This window comes from Lepidothrix coronata, unplaced genomic scaffold, assembly GCF_001604755.1.
Source record: "Lepidothrix coronata isolate B3197 unplaced genomic scaffold, Lepidothrix_coronata-1.0 Scaffold5, whole genome shotgun sequence".
Lineage (NCBI taxonomy): Eukaryota > Metazoa > Chordata > Aves > Passeriformes > Pipridae > Lepidothrix > Lepidothrix coronata.
The window spans coordinates 5,250,275-5,264,621 of NW_016690185.1; the positions used below are offsets into that span (position 1 = coordinate 5,250,275).

General features: G+C 36.7%; 1 protein-coding gene across 2 annotated transcripts in view; it reads right to left on the reverse strand.

Moving 5' to 3' along the window:
- The window catches only part of ROS1 (ROS proto-oncogene 1, receptor tyrosine kinase), a 73,143-nt gene extending 59,123 nt beyond the window's left edge, over nt 1–14,020 (reverse strand). For both annotated transcript variants that reach the window (XM_017829179.1, XM_017829170.1), the window contains exons 1-10: nt 13,747–14,020; nt 11,998–12,051; nt 10,256–10,315; nt 9,537–9,563; nt 6,702–6,762; nt 5,916–6,064; nt 4,624–4,762; nt 3,945–4,146; nt 3,206–3,282; nt 777–899 (exon numbers count right to left, since the gene is read on the reverse strand). In XM_017829179.1, the coding sequence (XP_017684668.1) occupies nt 777–899; nt 3,206–3,282; nt 3,945–4,146; nt 4,624–4,762; nt 5,916–6,064; nt 6,702–6,762; nt 9,537–9,563; nt 10,256–10,315; nt 11,998–12,051; nt 13,747–13,869 (1,015 nt within the window). In that variant the 5' untranslated portion in view covers nt 13,870–14,020. The remainder of the gene's footprint in view (nt 1–776; nt 900–3,205; nt 3,283–3,944; nt 4,147–4,623; nt 4,763–5,915; nt 6,065–6,701; nt 6,763–9,536; nt 9,564–10,255; nt 10,316–11,997; nt 12,052–13,746) is intronic.
- Between the last annotated feature and the right edge of the window lie 327 nt (nt 14,021–14,347).

Sequence of the window (14,347 nt, forward strand, 5' to 3'; positions counted from 1 at the left end):
ATTTGCTATGTAAATGACGTTATTATAGAGAATTGTCCTTCAGAAAGGTAATCAGACAAAGAGGAGATATGTAATATGCAAACCGACACTGATTGCCCCTCTATAGGGCAAACAGATGCAATTGGCATCACCTCACAAAGTACAATTCACTTTAACAGTCAAGCTTGACATAATCTGTGCCACCCCTGCACTGTCAAAGGCTATTTAGTCAGGGGCGACATTCTTTCTCTGGAGTCTTTGCCTCTGTGAAATTTGGTAAACTCAGATTTCCACACTGTCACCAAGGAGCAGTGTAGATAAGAAACATTAGAGTTGTGAGGAATTTGAGATAACAAGGTTGTCTGGTGACTTTGACTACTAAATCTCTCATTAGTATGCTAACACACCAGCCAGTACCTTTAGCGTTAGGTATTATTTTATTCTGAAGTTTGAAGTACATCCCCATATTCATGTTGAGAAAATATAGACATTAATCATAGGGAAACATGCATTCATGTTACCTCAATTTAGATACCTACAGTGTAAAAGTCTCTCTCTGAAGCAGCTGCCTAAATACAGTGAAGAAAAAGTTGCACTGGGGAGAACAATTCATCTCTTCCCAATGCCTGTCACTTCAAATAGGTCTAATCATATCCTGAAAGTTCCTATTTCTCTTGATTGACTATAAAAGGAGGCTAGATACTGGCTCAGGCTATGTGAGGTGCATTCTGCCCTTGGCGAACACCAAGGTCTTAGACACACTTGACAGAAAAGGAGAGAGTCCAATTAGATTTTACCTGTAATGTGGTGGTGTATAATTTCATCTGGCAGGCACTGAGCAGCTGCAAGGAAATATTCTGTGTATCTCTTCCTTAAAGACTCTTTCCTAGATAGGAAGAACCATGATGCTTTTTCCTTAACTAAAAAACAGCAAAATTCAAAATTTAGATGACTGCAGCACAGAGAATAATGTTGCTAGCTCAGATACATCATTAATAGACATGTACATACACGTGTACACATATGTACATGTATGAATATATTCTTACACTGGAATGACAGACTAAAACCTAAACTCTTTGAGTGTTGAAAGTGTACGGAGTTATTATACAGTGCCTTCTGGCTCCTCACACAGGATGAGAATGCACCACATGAATTTCACACCATCATTTCCTGCAACAATAGTGAGTCCCTAGTGAGAAAAAGTAAACTGGAGCAAATGAAGCTCTACTGACTCCCAAGGAAATGAAGGCACTAAGACATCCATATGATACCAGGATCCAGCAGAAGTGGGATATTTAACCCCTCTGGACCTCTTTGAAAACCTCAGTGAAACTAGAATATTATCCCACAGAGCTGAGGAAGAGCAAGGCAATTATGTTTATTTCATATGTTTCATCCTGTTGACAAGTGATTTATTCAAGAAACAAGTAGCTTTTATCTTTCATAAAGATGACAATTGGATAATATCATCTACTTCAAAGCTGATAAATTTAATAATGGTTTTTTTTCTAATAAAGTCACAGAATTTAAAGTCAAGAAGGAGAGATTTGGTCACATAAGCTGACTTTATGCTTCAGGTCCAAGTAACTTATATCAAAACATCTGCAGTAAATCCACACCTTCTGTCTGGGCTATGCATGACTCTGAGAAAGACAGATTACCTTGTTTCTGAATCTCAGATCCTTGAAAATCTATCACACACCCTGTGAAATTGATTCATGAGGTAGTAACCTTCGTTTCAAAAAGTGGTGTATTATTTCAAGTATGAATTTGGCTGATTTCCATTGCCAAACCATCTTTCCTTTTTTTTTCTCCAGTGTAAACAGTTGTCTGCTATCAGATATCATTTCCTCATATGAGTATCACAAAACTGTCATTAAACACTGTCTTAATTTATTCCCAGATAATCTGCATAGATTGAGCTGCATGTATTTCTCACATGATGCACACACTGTAATTTTGATAGTGACGCCTCCAGAGCAGAGTACAACAGGGCAATATTACATCCTCATCTCTTTTCAAGTAACATTTCTTGCAATCTACAACAGCAATCAAATTCTTTTGCTGACTCTTCTTGGGGCTCAGATCTACACAGCTCAGTATCTCATGCAGTAACACCATTTCTGAACACAATATATGAGGAAGGGTTGCTCCTGTTCAATGTTAGCACAGGGAGAAGGCATGTGCCCATGCAATTCAGTAGGAAACAACTGAAATTTTATGTGATGACTAGTAAGGGGAAGTAGGGAGGTTCCCCATCCCCATTAAGTTTTTTTGGGGGGAAAGGGTTGTTTGTTTGTTTTCTACCTTAAATTAATTGCTTGGTAGTCATATTGACATAATGAATGAACATGGCCTGGACTTCTCACAAAAGACACAAATGTTTATGGTTCAGGGTCAGCCAACCCTAGAGCAAAACTCCATGGAGTCACCAAGTAAGGACATATCAGAGTCTGAACTATTATTAAAAAAAAAAAAAGCACTAGAGAAGTAAGTTCAATTTCTCTAACCAATAGCAGAAGACTGGCGATTCAGAGACAGGTTTGAAGGGTTTTCATAGAGTTGAAGTATTTCCAGGTGTTTGACAACTGAATTTCTTCAGGAGGAGGGGAGTATGCTTTGTTTTCTTTTGGTAACATTGATTTCATTCTTGTGCTCTATCTCAACGTGTACCTTTCTCTGGCAATTAATTAATTTTTCTGCAGTTCTTTGAGAGATACCTACAGAGTATCATTACTTTCAGTATTAATTAGTTCATATAGCAAAATAAATACTTTCATGAAAGAACAACAAAAATTGAAATGATCTCACATATTTGGCTTGAGACAACTGGGAAGTTTCAACAAAAGAGTTTTATGTTAAGTATTTAATATTATTAGAAGAAATATATTTGTTTGTCAGCTGTTAAAATCTCATCTAGAAAACAGAATCATGTTTTTTCGTCGCCACCCCAGACCACTGAGGTGTTTTTCATCTGTAATGCAACTCAGGCCAAATCTGTTTGGGCCTGCCAGCTTCACAGGTCATTACCATGGTGTGTAGCCTAATAATGTCTACAGCTAAAGAACAGGACTCTCTCTGAAATGTTATTGACTCATCAGTATACAACTCCTTGACATACATTGTTTACAGTCTAAATATTATTCTCTTCTCCCAGGTACACGGCAGGCCAATGAACATGAGTTTTGTCCCCATGAACAGACAGTGATAAGGACTCTTGTACCTTTGGGTGCTGCGGTTGTGATGTTGGCTTCAGCAGGGGGTCCAGCACCAATCTCATTAACTGCCACAATACTGAACCTATGGTAAACCAAAGAGACAGGTTTTGGTTTGCAGGTTTCTTTTGAAAGATTGCCTGAGAAACATTATATCGAGTAGGGAAGCTGCTACAGAAGTGTTTGCCTTTTAGAAAATATAATGCTCTGGGAAATTTATAATAAAAACAAAACCAACCAAAATCTGAATTGCCCAAAGGCGGAACAACAACAGAATATTCTAAATTTAAAGTCAAAATAAATTTGCAGACTGAGAAGAACAACTCAATTTCATTTCAAAGGAAGATCTGTATTTACCAGTGCCATCAGAATGCAGGCTTTCATGTTTAATAAAAACAAAGGAATTTTTCCAGATTCTTAAAGGACTAGAGAGTACTGCTATATCATTTCCTGAATATACTAAAAACATGTCACACAAACGTAAAAAAATTAAAAACAACAGCTAAGACAATGCAGCCTCCCGGTGCTATATCAAGTTGCTTTTCCTTCCTACCCATCTGACTTTTGCATAAGCAGCCAACGTACCTGGAATAACTCTGTTACCTCAAGGAAAGCACCCCTCATTTTGGCAAGAACATAAGTAAATAGCATAATTGTGCAGAAGTGGTATTAAGGCATACTCTGGGCTATGGGAGTAAGAAGTGTGACAGCACACTTGGCCACGTCATTTATCTTTTATTTTTGTACCTGTAAGTGGTGTTTGGGAAGGTGGAGTAGAACTGAAAGCTATGGCCCCTTGAGGCTCTCAACAATTCATGATTTGCACTGGTCAGGAGCAAGTTGTATCCAATAATCAATCCATTTGGGAAAAGTGGTGGAGACCAACTAACTTCAACAGTGTTTGGACTTGAACTTTGAATATCTTTAATGACAGGAGCTGTTGCAGGAGCTGCAAGAGACAGAAATATCTGACTCTGGTATGGTGTTAAAGACATTAATGGTTTTTCTTTTTTTAAGTACATTTTTAGGTTTCATACCTCTTAATCCATTTATACACCAATAAACATTATTAGGGACAGCATAAAATTTCAACAACAGTTAACTTTTTTAATGTCCAGGAAAACAGGTGTGTGTTTCAGTCAAGAATTTAGCATGCATAATTATACACAGAAGTGTCCAGTGTGTCCTCACAATTTTGACCATGTAATTTTCTGTGCTTGCTTTTAAAACCAAAAGGAGGAAGGAGCCCTACTTCAAAAAAAAGAACCTGTGATATTTTAGTTTGGTCTTCTGCAGCTACCCAACAGACAACACACACATCATTTTGAAGATTAGACATCAATGTTTTCTGTAAAAGAAACAGCAATGAAACCTAAATGTTTCTGTTAAAGTCCTGAAAGATGTAATTAACAGCACAATTCATTACCTCCAAAAGCATGTGTCCGGTAGCTGGGACTAGATGGAGAATGGAGCTGCAGCTGAGACGTAATGATCCAAACTACTCGAAACATATATTCTGTGTAGGCTTGAAGGTCTTTGACTGTATATGAAGTTTCAGATATTACCTAGATTAATGCACAGACACAAGTGGGTTTTTTGCCTTCCTCCATCTGCAGCTAATATGTAGGATGGTATCAGGGCAAAAGAGGTCTCATACAACAACGTACATATTTCAGGATAAAAAAGTTCAGCATCCAAAGTTTAAATAAGAGGAAATTCTGGGAATTATTTTCCTCATAAACTTTAATTTTCCATCTTTTCAGAACTTTTTCTCTTTTCCTTAGAACATGTGACCAAACCTAAATAATGAGCGGATGGAGGGAAGGATGGATGCAATATAATAGTAAATTTTAAGAAGGTAGCTAAAAAAAAAACTAAAATAATAACTTATTATGAGCCATGTATTTTAAACTGCTGATGCATACACTACAGTTGTAAGATCCAAAGGCTCCTAGCTACACTGAAATATTTATTGTCTGAAGTAATTGTTCCCTATTATTTCATGAATGATTCATTCAGAAGAACTTCCTGCTTAGCCAATTACCTTTACCTTTGATTTGCAGCAGCAACTTGTCATATTCTGTAAATTGGTCCAATAGAGATGATGGCAAGATAACAAGTGTATAGTTGACGCAAAAGAACATAGTATGAGAATAACTGTAATGAGTCAGCAAAAAGCTCTTTCTAGCCAAGTATTGTGTTTTGACAAGAACCAAATAAATTTCCCTAGGGAAAGGCATTTAAAAAAAAAGAAAGAAAGCAAACAGCCGTATTTCTCTTGAATACTCTCAGTCTTGGCATTTCATAAGTGTGGCTCAACACGAAACTATGGGAATGTTTACATTTAGTAGAACTCAATATTTTTGTCCTTAATTTTTCCAGTCACTTTTCCAACCCTATTTAGTAATTTTAGCAATTTTAATATTAAGGAGTTTATAGTAATTTAACATCCAGGTAGGCTATGAATCAGCTGAACATTTTAGCTACACATTCTGTGAGGAGATACCTTCATTTGATAGTTTTGAACCTGCTACCTGCTAGTTTATGTCAAATTCCCTAGTTCCTATGTTGAAGGAAATGGGCAATAATCGACCACTCCTCAGCTTCTCCATGCTACTCATGATTTTGCTAACCTCTTTTATGTACCTAACAATATTTTTTTAAAAAAGGACAGAAAAAAGCCTATTTCCTTGCAAAGTAAAAGGAAGTGTCCTTTACCTCTGTGTACCTCCAGTCTCCAGGGAGCTGATTGTACTTCCACTGGATAATATATTTCACCCCAGAGATATTAGCTGGCTTCCACCCTAATGTGACACTATGGCTTCCAATGGCAGATGCAAATGGTGCTCTAGGCTTGTTCAAGTAGTCTGAGGGGAAAATAAAATGCAACTGTAAGGAAAAAATCTTTCAAGGCAATCTCTGTGTCTCAAAGGTAAAAGCCTATTACCCCATACACCTGAAAGTGGTGAAGCCAATAAAAACACACAAAAGAATATATTGAAAATGTTGCTGAATAAATCCCATAACATTTCAAAGACAGTTTGATAAGTAAGCCTGAAATGGGCCAAGTTCAATATGAACAAATGTGACTACAACTCTGCACTTTTATAAATGCACTTTCAGTTACAGGTGCTTAGTAAAATTTTACTGAATAGAAACCTAGAGAAGGTGTAGGAGGCCTCTGAAGAGATTTTCAAGGGAATTATTTCATTAGCCCTACATCAGCCCAAGGTATCATCTTAAAGAGTTGAGACTGGATTCAAAAATCTCATGTCCATGAAAGGGAGGGAAAGAAGTTTTACTCTAAGATAAACTTCAGTGTATCTGTTAAAGAAAAAAAGAAGAGTGGTAATATTGGTAATGAGTGATAATGAGTGGTAATGATTAATGAAAATACTCAAGTCATTCCTATTTTTTAAAGAAATCCAGATCATAGAACAAGACTATAATCTTAAAAATTAATTTATCACTGTCAATTAGACACAGGACTCTATTCAGACTTACTTTGTGCTTCAGCTCCATATGCATCCTCTGCACGGCTACAGCCAAACTTACAGGAAACTGTCTGTGTAGGGTACAGAAGTCACTGGTTAGCTTTGTGTAGAGGCAAAATTCCTTCCAGAACCATACAGACACGTTTTAAATACATACAAATTCTGTGGACATTTTGCATATACATAAACCCTGTGAAAATAATCATATTCATTTTGAAAGATATCAGTATCATAAACTCACTCTAGTGATTTTACTGAGAGCCTTTTTGTCAATTCACTGGGCACTGAATTAAGGGTTACCTACTTACACATTGTCCCTTTGTGGAAAGCACGAATATGGAGCTATATTAAAGTTGGAAATAGACTTCAGAGATAACTATGGAGTTTAACCAAGGTTTTTGACTTGTTAGTGATGTATTCCACATGTTGGATTTCACCCTTTCCCACTTCAAGTATTCCTTATGAATGAGGCGCATTCTTACAGATGTACTTCCAGTGAATTTTCAAAACAGTCTGAAATCAGCAATTTGTAAGAGCAGTCACGCCTAATTCACACTTCCTTTTCAGTAGTTACTCCTTCTGGTACAGTTGTGTCTACAAGCTACAAACATAACAAATATCCCAGGGCAGTGAGCTCCACATTCATGTCCTAAGAACAGAAAATTCCTGACTTTTCAGTTTAGGTAGGAAACATAGATATAGTATTACCATGCATTATAGGTAGAGAACAGGTTGAAACATGTTCCAGGTGGGTTTCAGTAGCTTTAAAATGACATTCTAGAGTCTCCTGAAAATCGAAAACTTTTGAGAAGTGGTGGTTTGACCTTTGCTAGACAGGTGTTTCATTTGGGCTAATTTTATTCTTCAAGTTCACTTGGCCTATAAAATCTTGACGTTTCCTTCATACAGCAGCCACCTTTCAAGTGATAATTAACCTTTAGATCACTAAGAAGCAATTCATTATGGTAAGTGAGGAAATTTTTTTAACTGCTCTTCCTATGATTTGTGGATACACACTTCTGGCACCCTCTGGAAACTGATAAGACATATTATTCCAGACAACACAGTTGCAGCTGAGACAGATTTGAAAACTTGCCTAGCAGTATCCTCCTATATACAGTATCTCACATGTAGACATTCAATGCTGAGTGCAAGCACTTAAAAAATTTTATCCAATGTTTTCATATTCAGAGAAATGAAATACTTCCAAGTGAGTCATCATGACTGTTAGTGGGCAAAGAACTGGGTATTAGCAGATATCAGTTATCAGCTCTACACTGGAGCTTTGATTTACAGCCAATATTTGTTTAGTTTTAGAGGATAGTGTCCCCAGATTACATACTGATTCATAGTTCCTTCTGCTTCATTTAACACAGACATTTCTGAGCATTTGTTTTTTGTTGTGTTATTCTTTCTTCTTCTGATTTTTGTCTGAACCTGAATCATAAACCAAATTTTTGCTTGAGGATTGCAAAAGTTCCTAGCCTTACAAATTTAGAGGAAAATTTGTCATGTGTTCTACCTGAAAACAATAAATCTTCATATATTCTCCATCCATCAGAAATGCCCTTGTATGAGCCAGAGTATGCTGTCCTTTCTTGTGAATATTCCCACCAAATTCAGTGGCATTCCCCTGCTCCCAGGTGAAAGGAGAAATACTACCAGATTTCAGTCCCAAGGTGTAGTCACACAACAGAACTGAGCTAATGTCAAAAGAAAAGTCTTACTCTTACTCCCACTCCTTTGCTCTGGAGACTGCAATGACCTGATCCTCTTTGTGCAGTGACATGATGCACACCTGACCAGGTGGGTAGTGAAGTCAGTCAACCAATCCAGTGGAAAGATAATCCCAAAAAAAAGCCCTTGCAGTGACAGTGAATTTAAGTGGCATATTGCATAACCAGATAAGCAAAAAAAACCCAAAAAAACCAAACCAAAACAAAAAAAAAACAAAAAAAAAAAACAAAAACAAAAAAACCCCCAACAACAAAAAAACAAAACAAAACAAAACAAACAAACAAACAAACAAACCAAACCTCAAAACCAAAAGCAACAAAACCCCCGCACTAATCTTGTGTTTTTACCAAAGTAACTTGGTTACTTCTTGGACAGTTCCTAAATTCAAAAACCACTGTTTAGTGCATTAGTAAAACTTTCTTATAGTAAGAATTTGATAGATTAAAAAGTATTTAAAAAAATAAAAATGATCCTTTCAATCAAATTTCCAGGTTGTCAATGGGTTTGTATTCTACTCAGGACTCTCTCCAACTCCTCCATCACCTGCTTGAAGTGTGTTGCCCCCAGCTGAGAACAACCTTCATCCTTATCATCTCATCCTTATCCTATCCCATCTTACACTCTGTGTTCAGGATAAAAGGGCCCCAGAAAGGCATTGTCTCTTTAAAAGCACTTTGTTGACCCACTTATCTTTTGTCTTCTAGCTCTCACTCCTTGTTTCCACTTCTTACCAAGCTAGTATTAGACCAACCTTAACAAGCATTCTCTCTGGATAGTCTTTGATGTCATTAATGAAAAACTGGATGAACAAGACTCTGGTGAGAGCCTAGAACATAGTTTAAATAGGTCTGAGATTAGTGTGCTTTCATTACAGCAATGCTCTTTGCCATAGAGCAGTGTTTAACACAAACATGACCTTAGCCACCATGCTGAAAAGAAAGGATTCAGGTACTTAACTCATCTTCAGAAGTATAAAAAAATTAGACCTGAATTGACAAGTTTGTGTGTCTACATTTTTTTTTCTTAGCACTATGTGGACACAGTAATCACTGAAATTGTGATTTATTTTTTTATTTTTTTTTTACTGCTCTGATAGCATTTAACTTACCTCACACGCTTTGGTGTATGTCTCATTCTGCCGAGAAACAAATTAATAAAATATGGGATTAGTATAAATATAATCACAGAGTATTTCAAACAGATAATGCCTATTAATAAGAAGTTTCTTGCAGTGAAAGTACACTACAAAACCTTTGGCAAATAATGAAAGACGAAAAACACACACTTGAAAAAACAGAAAGTCAACACTATAACGATGCTAAGGATGAATGAGATTTAGGTGTTCCAGAGGTCCAGAAGAAAAAGAGCATTTTAAAAATTATCAAGGCAGTTGTCCCAGAGCAGTGCTAGTTCTCATCCATCTATTTTAGTAAAATCAAGAAATCAATCTAATAAAGACCATGTGCTTCATTTACATCTACATGCAACTCTGAGACAGTCCCTAGTAGAGTAAAATCCTGAAAAGCACTTGTTCTTTCTCACTGTTTGAAAATCTGAGTGGTTGAGCGGTTGAGCTTAATGAATGCCCACGCATTTTGTCAAACATAATGAAAACTTCTGATATTACAGGCAACTTGCATAGCAAGAATTAGTAGCTTCCCAAAACAGAATTTATAAATAAATTTATAAAACAAACTGAGAAAAGATATGGACATTACATCTTTTCATAGAAACACTACTGAGTAGATTTCAAATGTCTGTCATTGGATAAGCCATCTGATGGACTGGAGACAAGTGCTATAGAGCTAAGGCTAAGGCAATACTCACACATTTCAATGGACAATTGATTTGCACCGTTTCATTCCAAAACTGACATCCCTGTATGCACTGCAAAGACAGAGAGTGGCTTTAAAAATGACTTTGAAAGTACATTTTTTAAGAGAAGAGATACTTCAGCTCTAATGGTAAGGACATTGGTTCAATTTTCAGCTGTAGTACAACATTCTGCGTGACCAAGTCACTTATCTCCTTTATGATCTGGTTCTTTAGCAATAAAATAGATATTTATAGCACTTAGACTCTGTAAAAAATATATTAAATATACCAAACATTATAGGTACTCAGATCTTACAGTAAGAGAATTATGTTGTATAGTGCCCTTCTCAATGTAAAACCAAATACAGTGAAAAGGAAAAAGAAATCATTCTTAGAGATTGGTTTATGAAAAACTGGAGATGTTCAATTGCCTGTTCAGCTCTGGTAAAGACTGTGACACTGTCGCTTGTATTGAGAGCACTTAAAGGATAGCAGGACACTTGAGTAGACTGTGACTATCACTTCAGGAGGGTGCTCAGCTTTACATAGGCCTTGGGAAAGGGCTGATATGCAGCTCCAGGGGCAGAAGGAGCCCTGGCCAAGACAGTCCACATTCAGTATTGCTCTGGGAATGAGTTTATTCAGCCAGCTATGATGTGTGTGGCCAGTGCTCCAACCATCCCAGCTTTATTTTAGCATCTGTTCTCTGTGGAGAAGTAACAGATATGCAGTATGCAGCACAGCCAAGCACAGTGGAAAGCTGTTCAACACGAGTGCTCCCCCCCCTCCAATAGGCAAGCCACCAGCTTTAAAACCCTGAGTTTTCAAAGATGTAATAAATATTATATAGTTCAGTTTTTATGTTGGACCTTTCTTGTTTCTACCGTCCCACTTCTTAATGATCATGAAGGTTTTTCTCTTAAAAGGGAAGCTGGAACAACTTTAGAAGCAGAAGACTCTGATATTGAGTATTGCAAAGCCACATGAAAAAACAAATTAAGATTTGATAACACTGAGCAAAGATAATTGTAATCTAAACAGGAGAGTCAACCTTGCTATGTATTGTCATGACAACCCAGACTTTTATGGTCCCAGCATCATAAATGACCCAGCCTCACTAGATATCAGGTGCTGAGAGGCTGCTTCCCACCAGTCTCTGCAGAAAATATTGATGACTGAGTTCTCCAGCACTCTTCAAGGAATATGTGTAACCACCAGCTTGAATTGCATTTGAAATCTGAACTAAGAAAACATCAGCTGAAGTCCTCCAAGAATGCTCCTATGGAAAGCTCATGTTAAGCTGAAGTTTTCTCATGATAGAGACAACCATTTGAAGTCCTAGAAACTATAAATGTTCAATAATCGTAATTATAAGTTTTCTACCATTGAATCATTGAGAAAGCAAAATACTTAACTGTACAATGGAAAATTAATAAGACAGTCTTACTGATATGCATTTTGCAGGTAACACTCATTTTGACTTCTTGTCTCAAAAATGAGAGACTATGAACTTTGTAGATCACAAATGTGAACATGACTCACATTAGAGATCCATACCCTTTACACATTTTCTTTAAACAAAAAAGATAGCCATGTCTCTAGGAATGCGAGCCAAGTCTAACCACACAACCTAGAGACTTTTGCTAGACAAGCAACTGTGCACATTTACTTTGACAATATGATCATTGTACCCGTTATACTCAAACAGCAGTAATATAAAATGCCTTTAAACAACAAAGTGAATCATTACTCACTGCTCCAGTGATGTCACTAACATAACAAAGGTTAGTAATTCCAAGTTCTCCTTCCTGTAAGAGAAATACAGACATTTTTAAAAAGAGCCAGAATATTTCCCCAAAATTCTTTGATTAAGATGTAATAAAGCATTGGTTCCTTGTAAAACAAATTTTCTTTGACCAATGTTTCCTCACCTGGAGAAATTTATTGTTGACACACCAGTAGCTTCTCACTCAGACTAATGTCAGAGTACCATCAGAGACACTGGAAGAATCGGTTGGTGTTAATTAAATTATCTCAGGTAGGAGTTTGGCTCTTATCTCCTGATTCTGGTTCACTGAGTCAATAACAAATGCTTCACAAATATGTTGGGCCAAGTGGCTTTGACCTCTGTGAGCAGAAAGACCTTCCTTCAAGCTAAATGCCTTTTGTCTGGCCGCCTGTTGAAGGGTTTTACCCAGCCATATGGTGACCTCCACCATCCTTCCTCTCCTGCCAAAAGTGCTCTCCAGCTACTGTGCCTGGGTTTTTTATGCAATTCAAAGTGTGCAAAACCAATCACTGTCTGTGAAATGTAAATGATTTGAGGATGTATGCAACAACCTTAGAGAAGCTTAGCTCTTAAGTTTTGACCTGAAAACGGGTAGGGCCAGCCTTAGTAAAACAACTGTCAGAAAGAAATTTTCTGCAAAACTAGACACATTGTGACAATAGTGAGAATCAAAGTTTCACAAAGCAAATTTGAACACAACAAGTAGACTGGAGGAGTAAAATAAGATTTACATCTCTCAGACTCTAAAATTACATTTTCCTCATCTGAATGCCTTACACAATACATTCACTGAACATGAACGTGATTTTCCTGTCTTTCAAAGCTGAAAGGAAGAGCAACTTACTTCTTATTCTGAATTAATTTAAGCTTAAATCAAAGGATCCTCATTAAAGTTATCATTGCACGATAGGCTTCCATCAGGGAAGATAATTAACTCTTTCACTGATGCAAGAGTTAGAACTAGTTTTAAAGGAACTGTCAGGAAATGTATGAAATAAAATGGAGCAGATGATAGTGATAGTCCTCTGCAGCAGGTTTCCACAGTTAGTTAGCACCAAGGCACAAAATGTCTTTTTTACAAAGCAAAGATACATGGTCCTCTAAATCACATCAACATTTCAGGTAAATAGAAGCAAGGAGGCAATTCCTGAAAGCAGAATAATTGTTTGGATTTGAGAGGTTTTGCTAATCTTTGTTCTGCATTTGTAGAAGGAAATGTATTGAATTCCACACCACTATTCAAAGGAACATTAAGAAAGCATAAGACTAAGGATCTGACCACTAATTTTAATATTTATAGAAACACCTACAATTTAAGCCAGTTAACTTGAAAATTAAGCTGCAACCAATTCAGTATAGTTGTGCAAGCCACAGATTCCCAGACCATTTCTTGTGAATTTACAGTTTTCCTAGGTTTATAAAAAAAAGTCCTGCATTAGACAGAAGCTACTTAATAAAGTGAATAAATAAAGAAAAAATGTTTATCTCCCCCACCTTCCAGGGTCTTTAGCATTCATAGTAATTTCATTCAATCTAATCAGTAGGATTTCTTCTTTATCAGTTTCCAAAAATTCAAATGTCAAACATTGGCTCTCAAACTCTGCTTTTACTAGAATACATTCTTTAAAATCATTTTGGAAGAGCTGATATGTAGTATAAAGTGATAAAAACCATCTGTGTTTCAAAAGATTAGGTGCAGTTTTTGAAAACTTACCAGGTTACTTGTACATAAGTTTTGGCAATTCCTCGAGAAAGTACAGTACACTGCAGAAATCCATAGACTGTAAAAAAAGAAAAGTCTGTTTAGCGGGAAAACCCACAGGCAAGCGTTTCTCATAACTCAAACTTAATTTTGTCTGTCAGCCTGATTCTTTCCTCCACTTGGCCATACAAACTCCTTTTAGTCTGGGTGACAGAGACACAACTGTGAAATTTCTGCATGTCAGGTTATTAGAATATTCTTAAAATCCTTGTTTGCACTCTGTTCCTTCAACAGCTTCTCAGCTTCCTGGAGCACTTGTCTCAAACTTACGCAACATCTCTTTCATAGTTTCTTATTAAACCACTGAAACAAAAGAGTAGACCAATGAAAGTCAGTGTATCTACTTACACAAATATCATTAACGTAAAACGGAAACTAAGTGCAATATTTTTAATCAGGTGCTCCAAGCAACACGGAAACAGGGAAAGAATGGGAAATAAAGGCCTAAAGTTAATTTTTACAGTGATTAGGCTACTTCTAAATATTTTCAAGTGAATGCAACTAAGAAAATCTGCTTGTGATGATGAACAACCTTATTAAAACTCACCTGGCC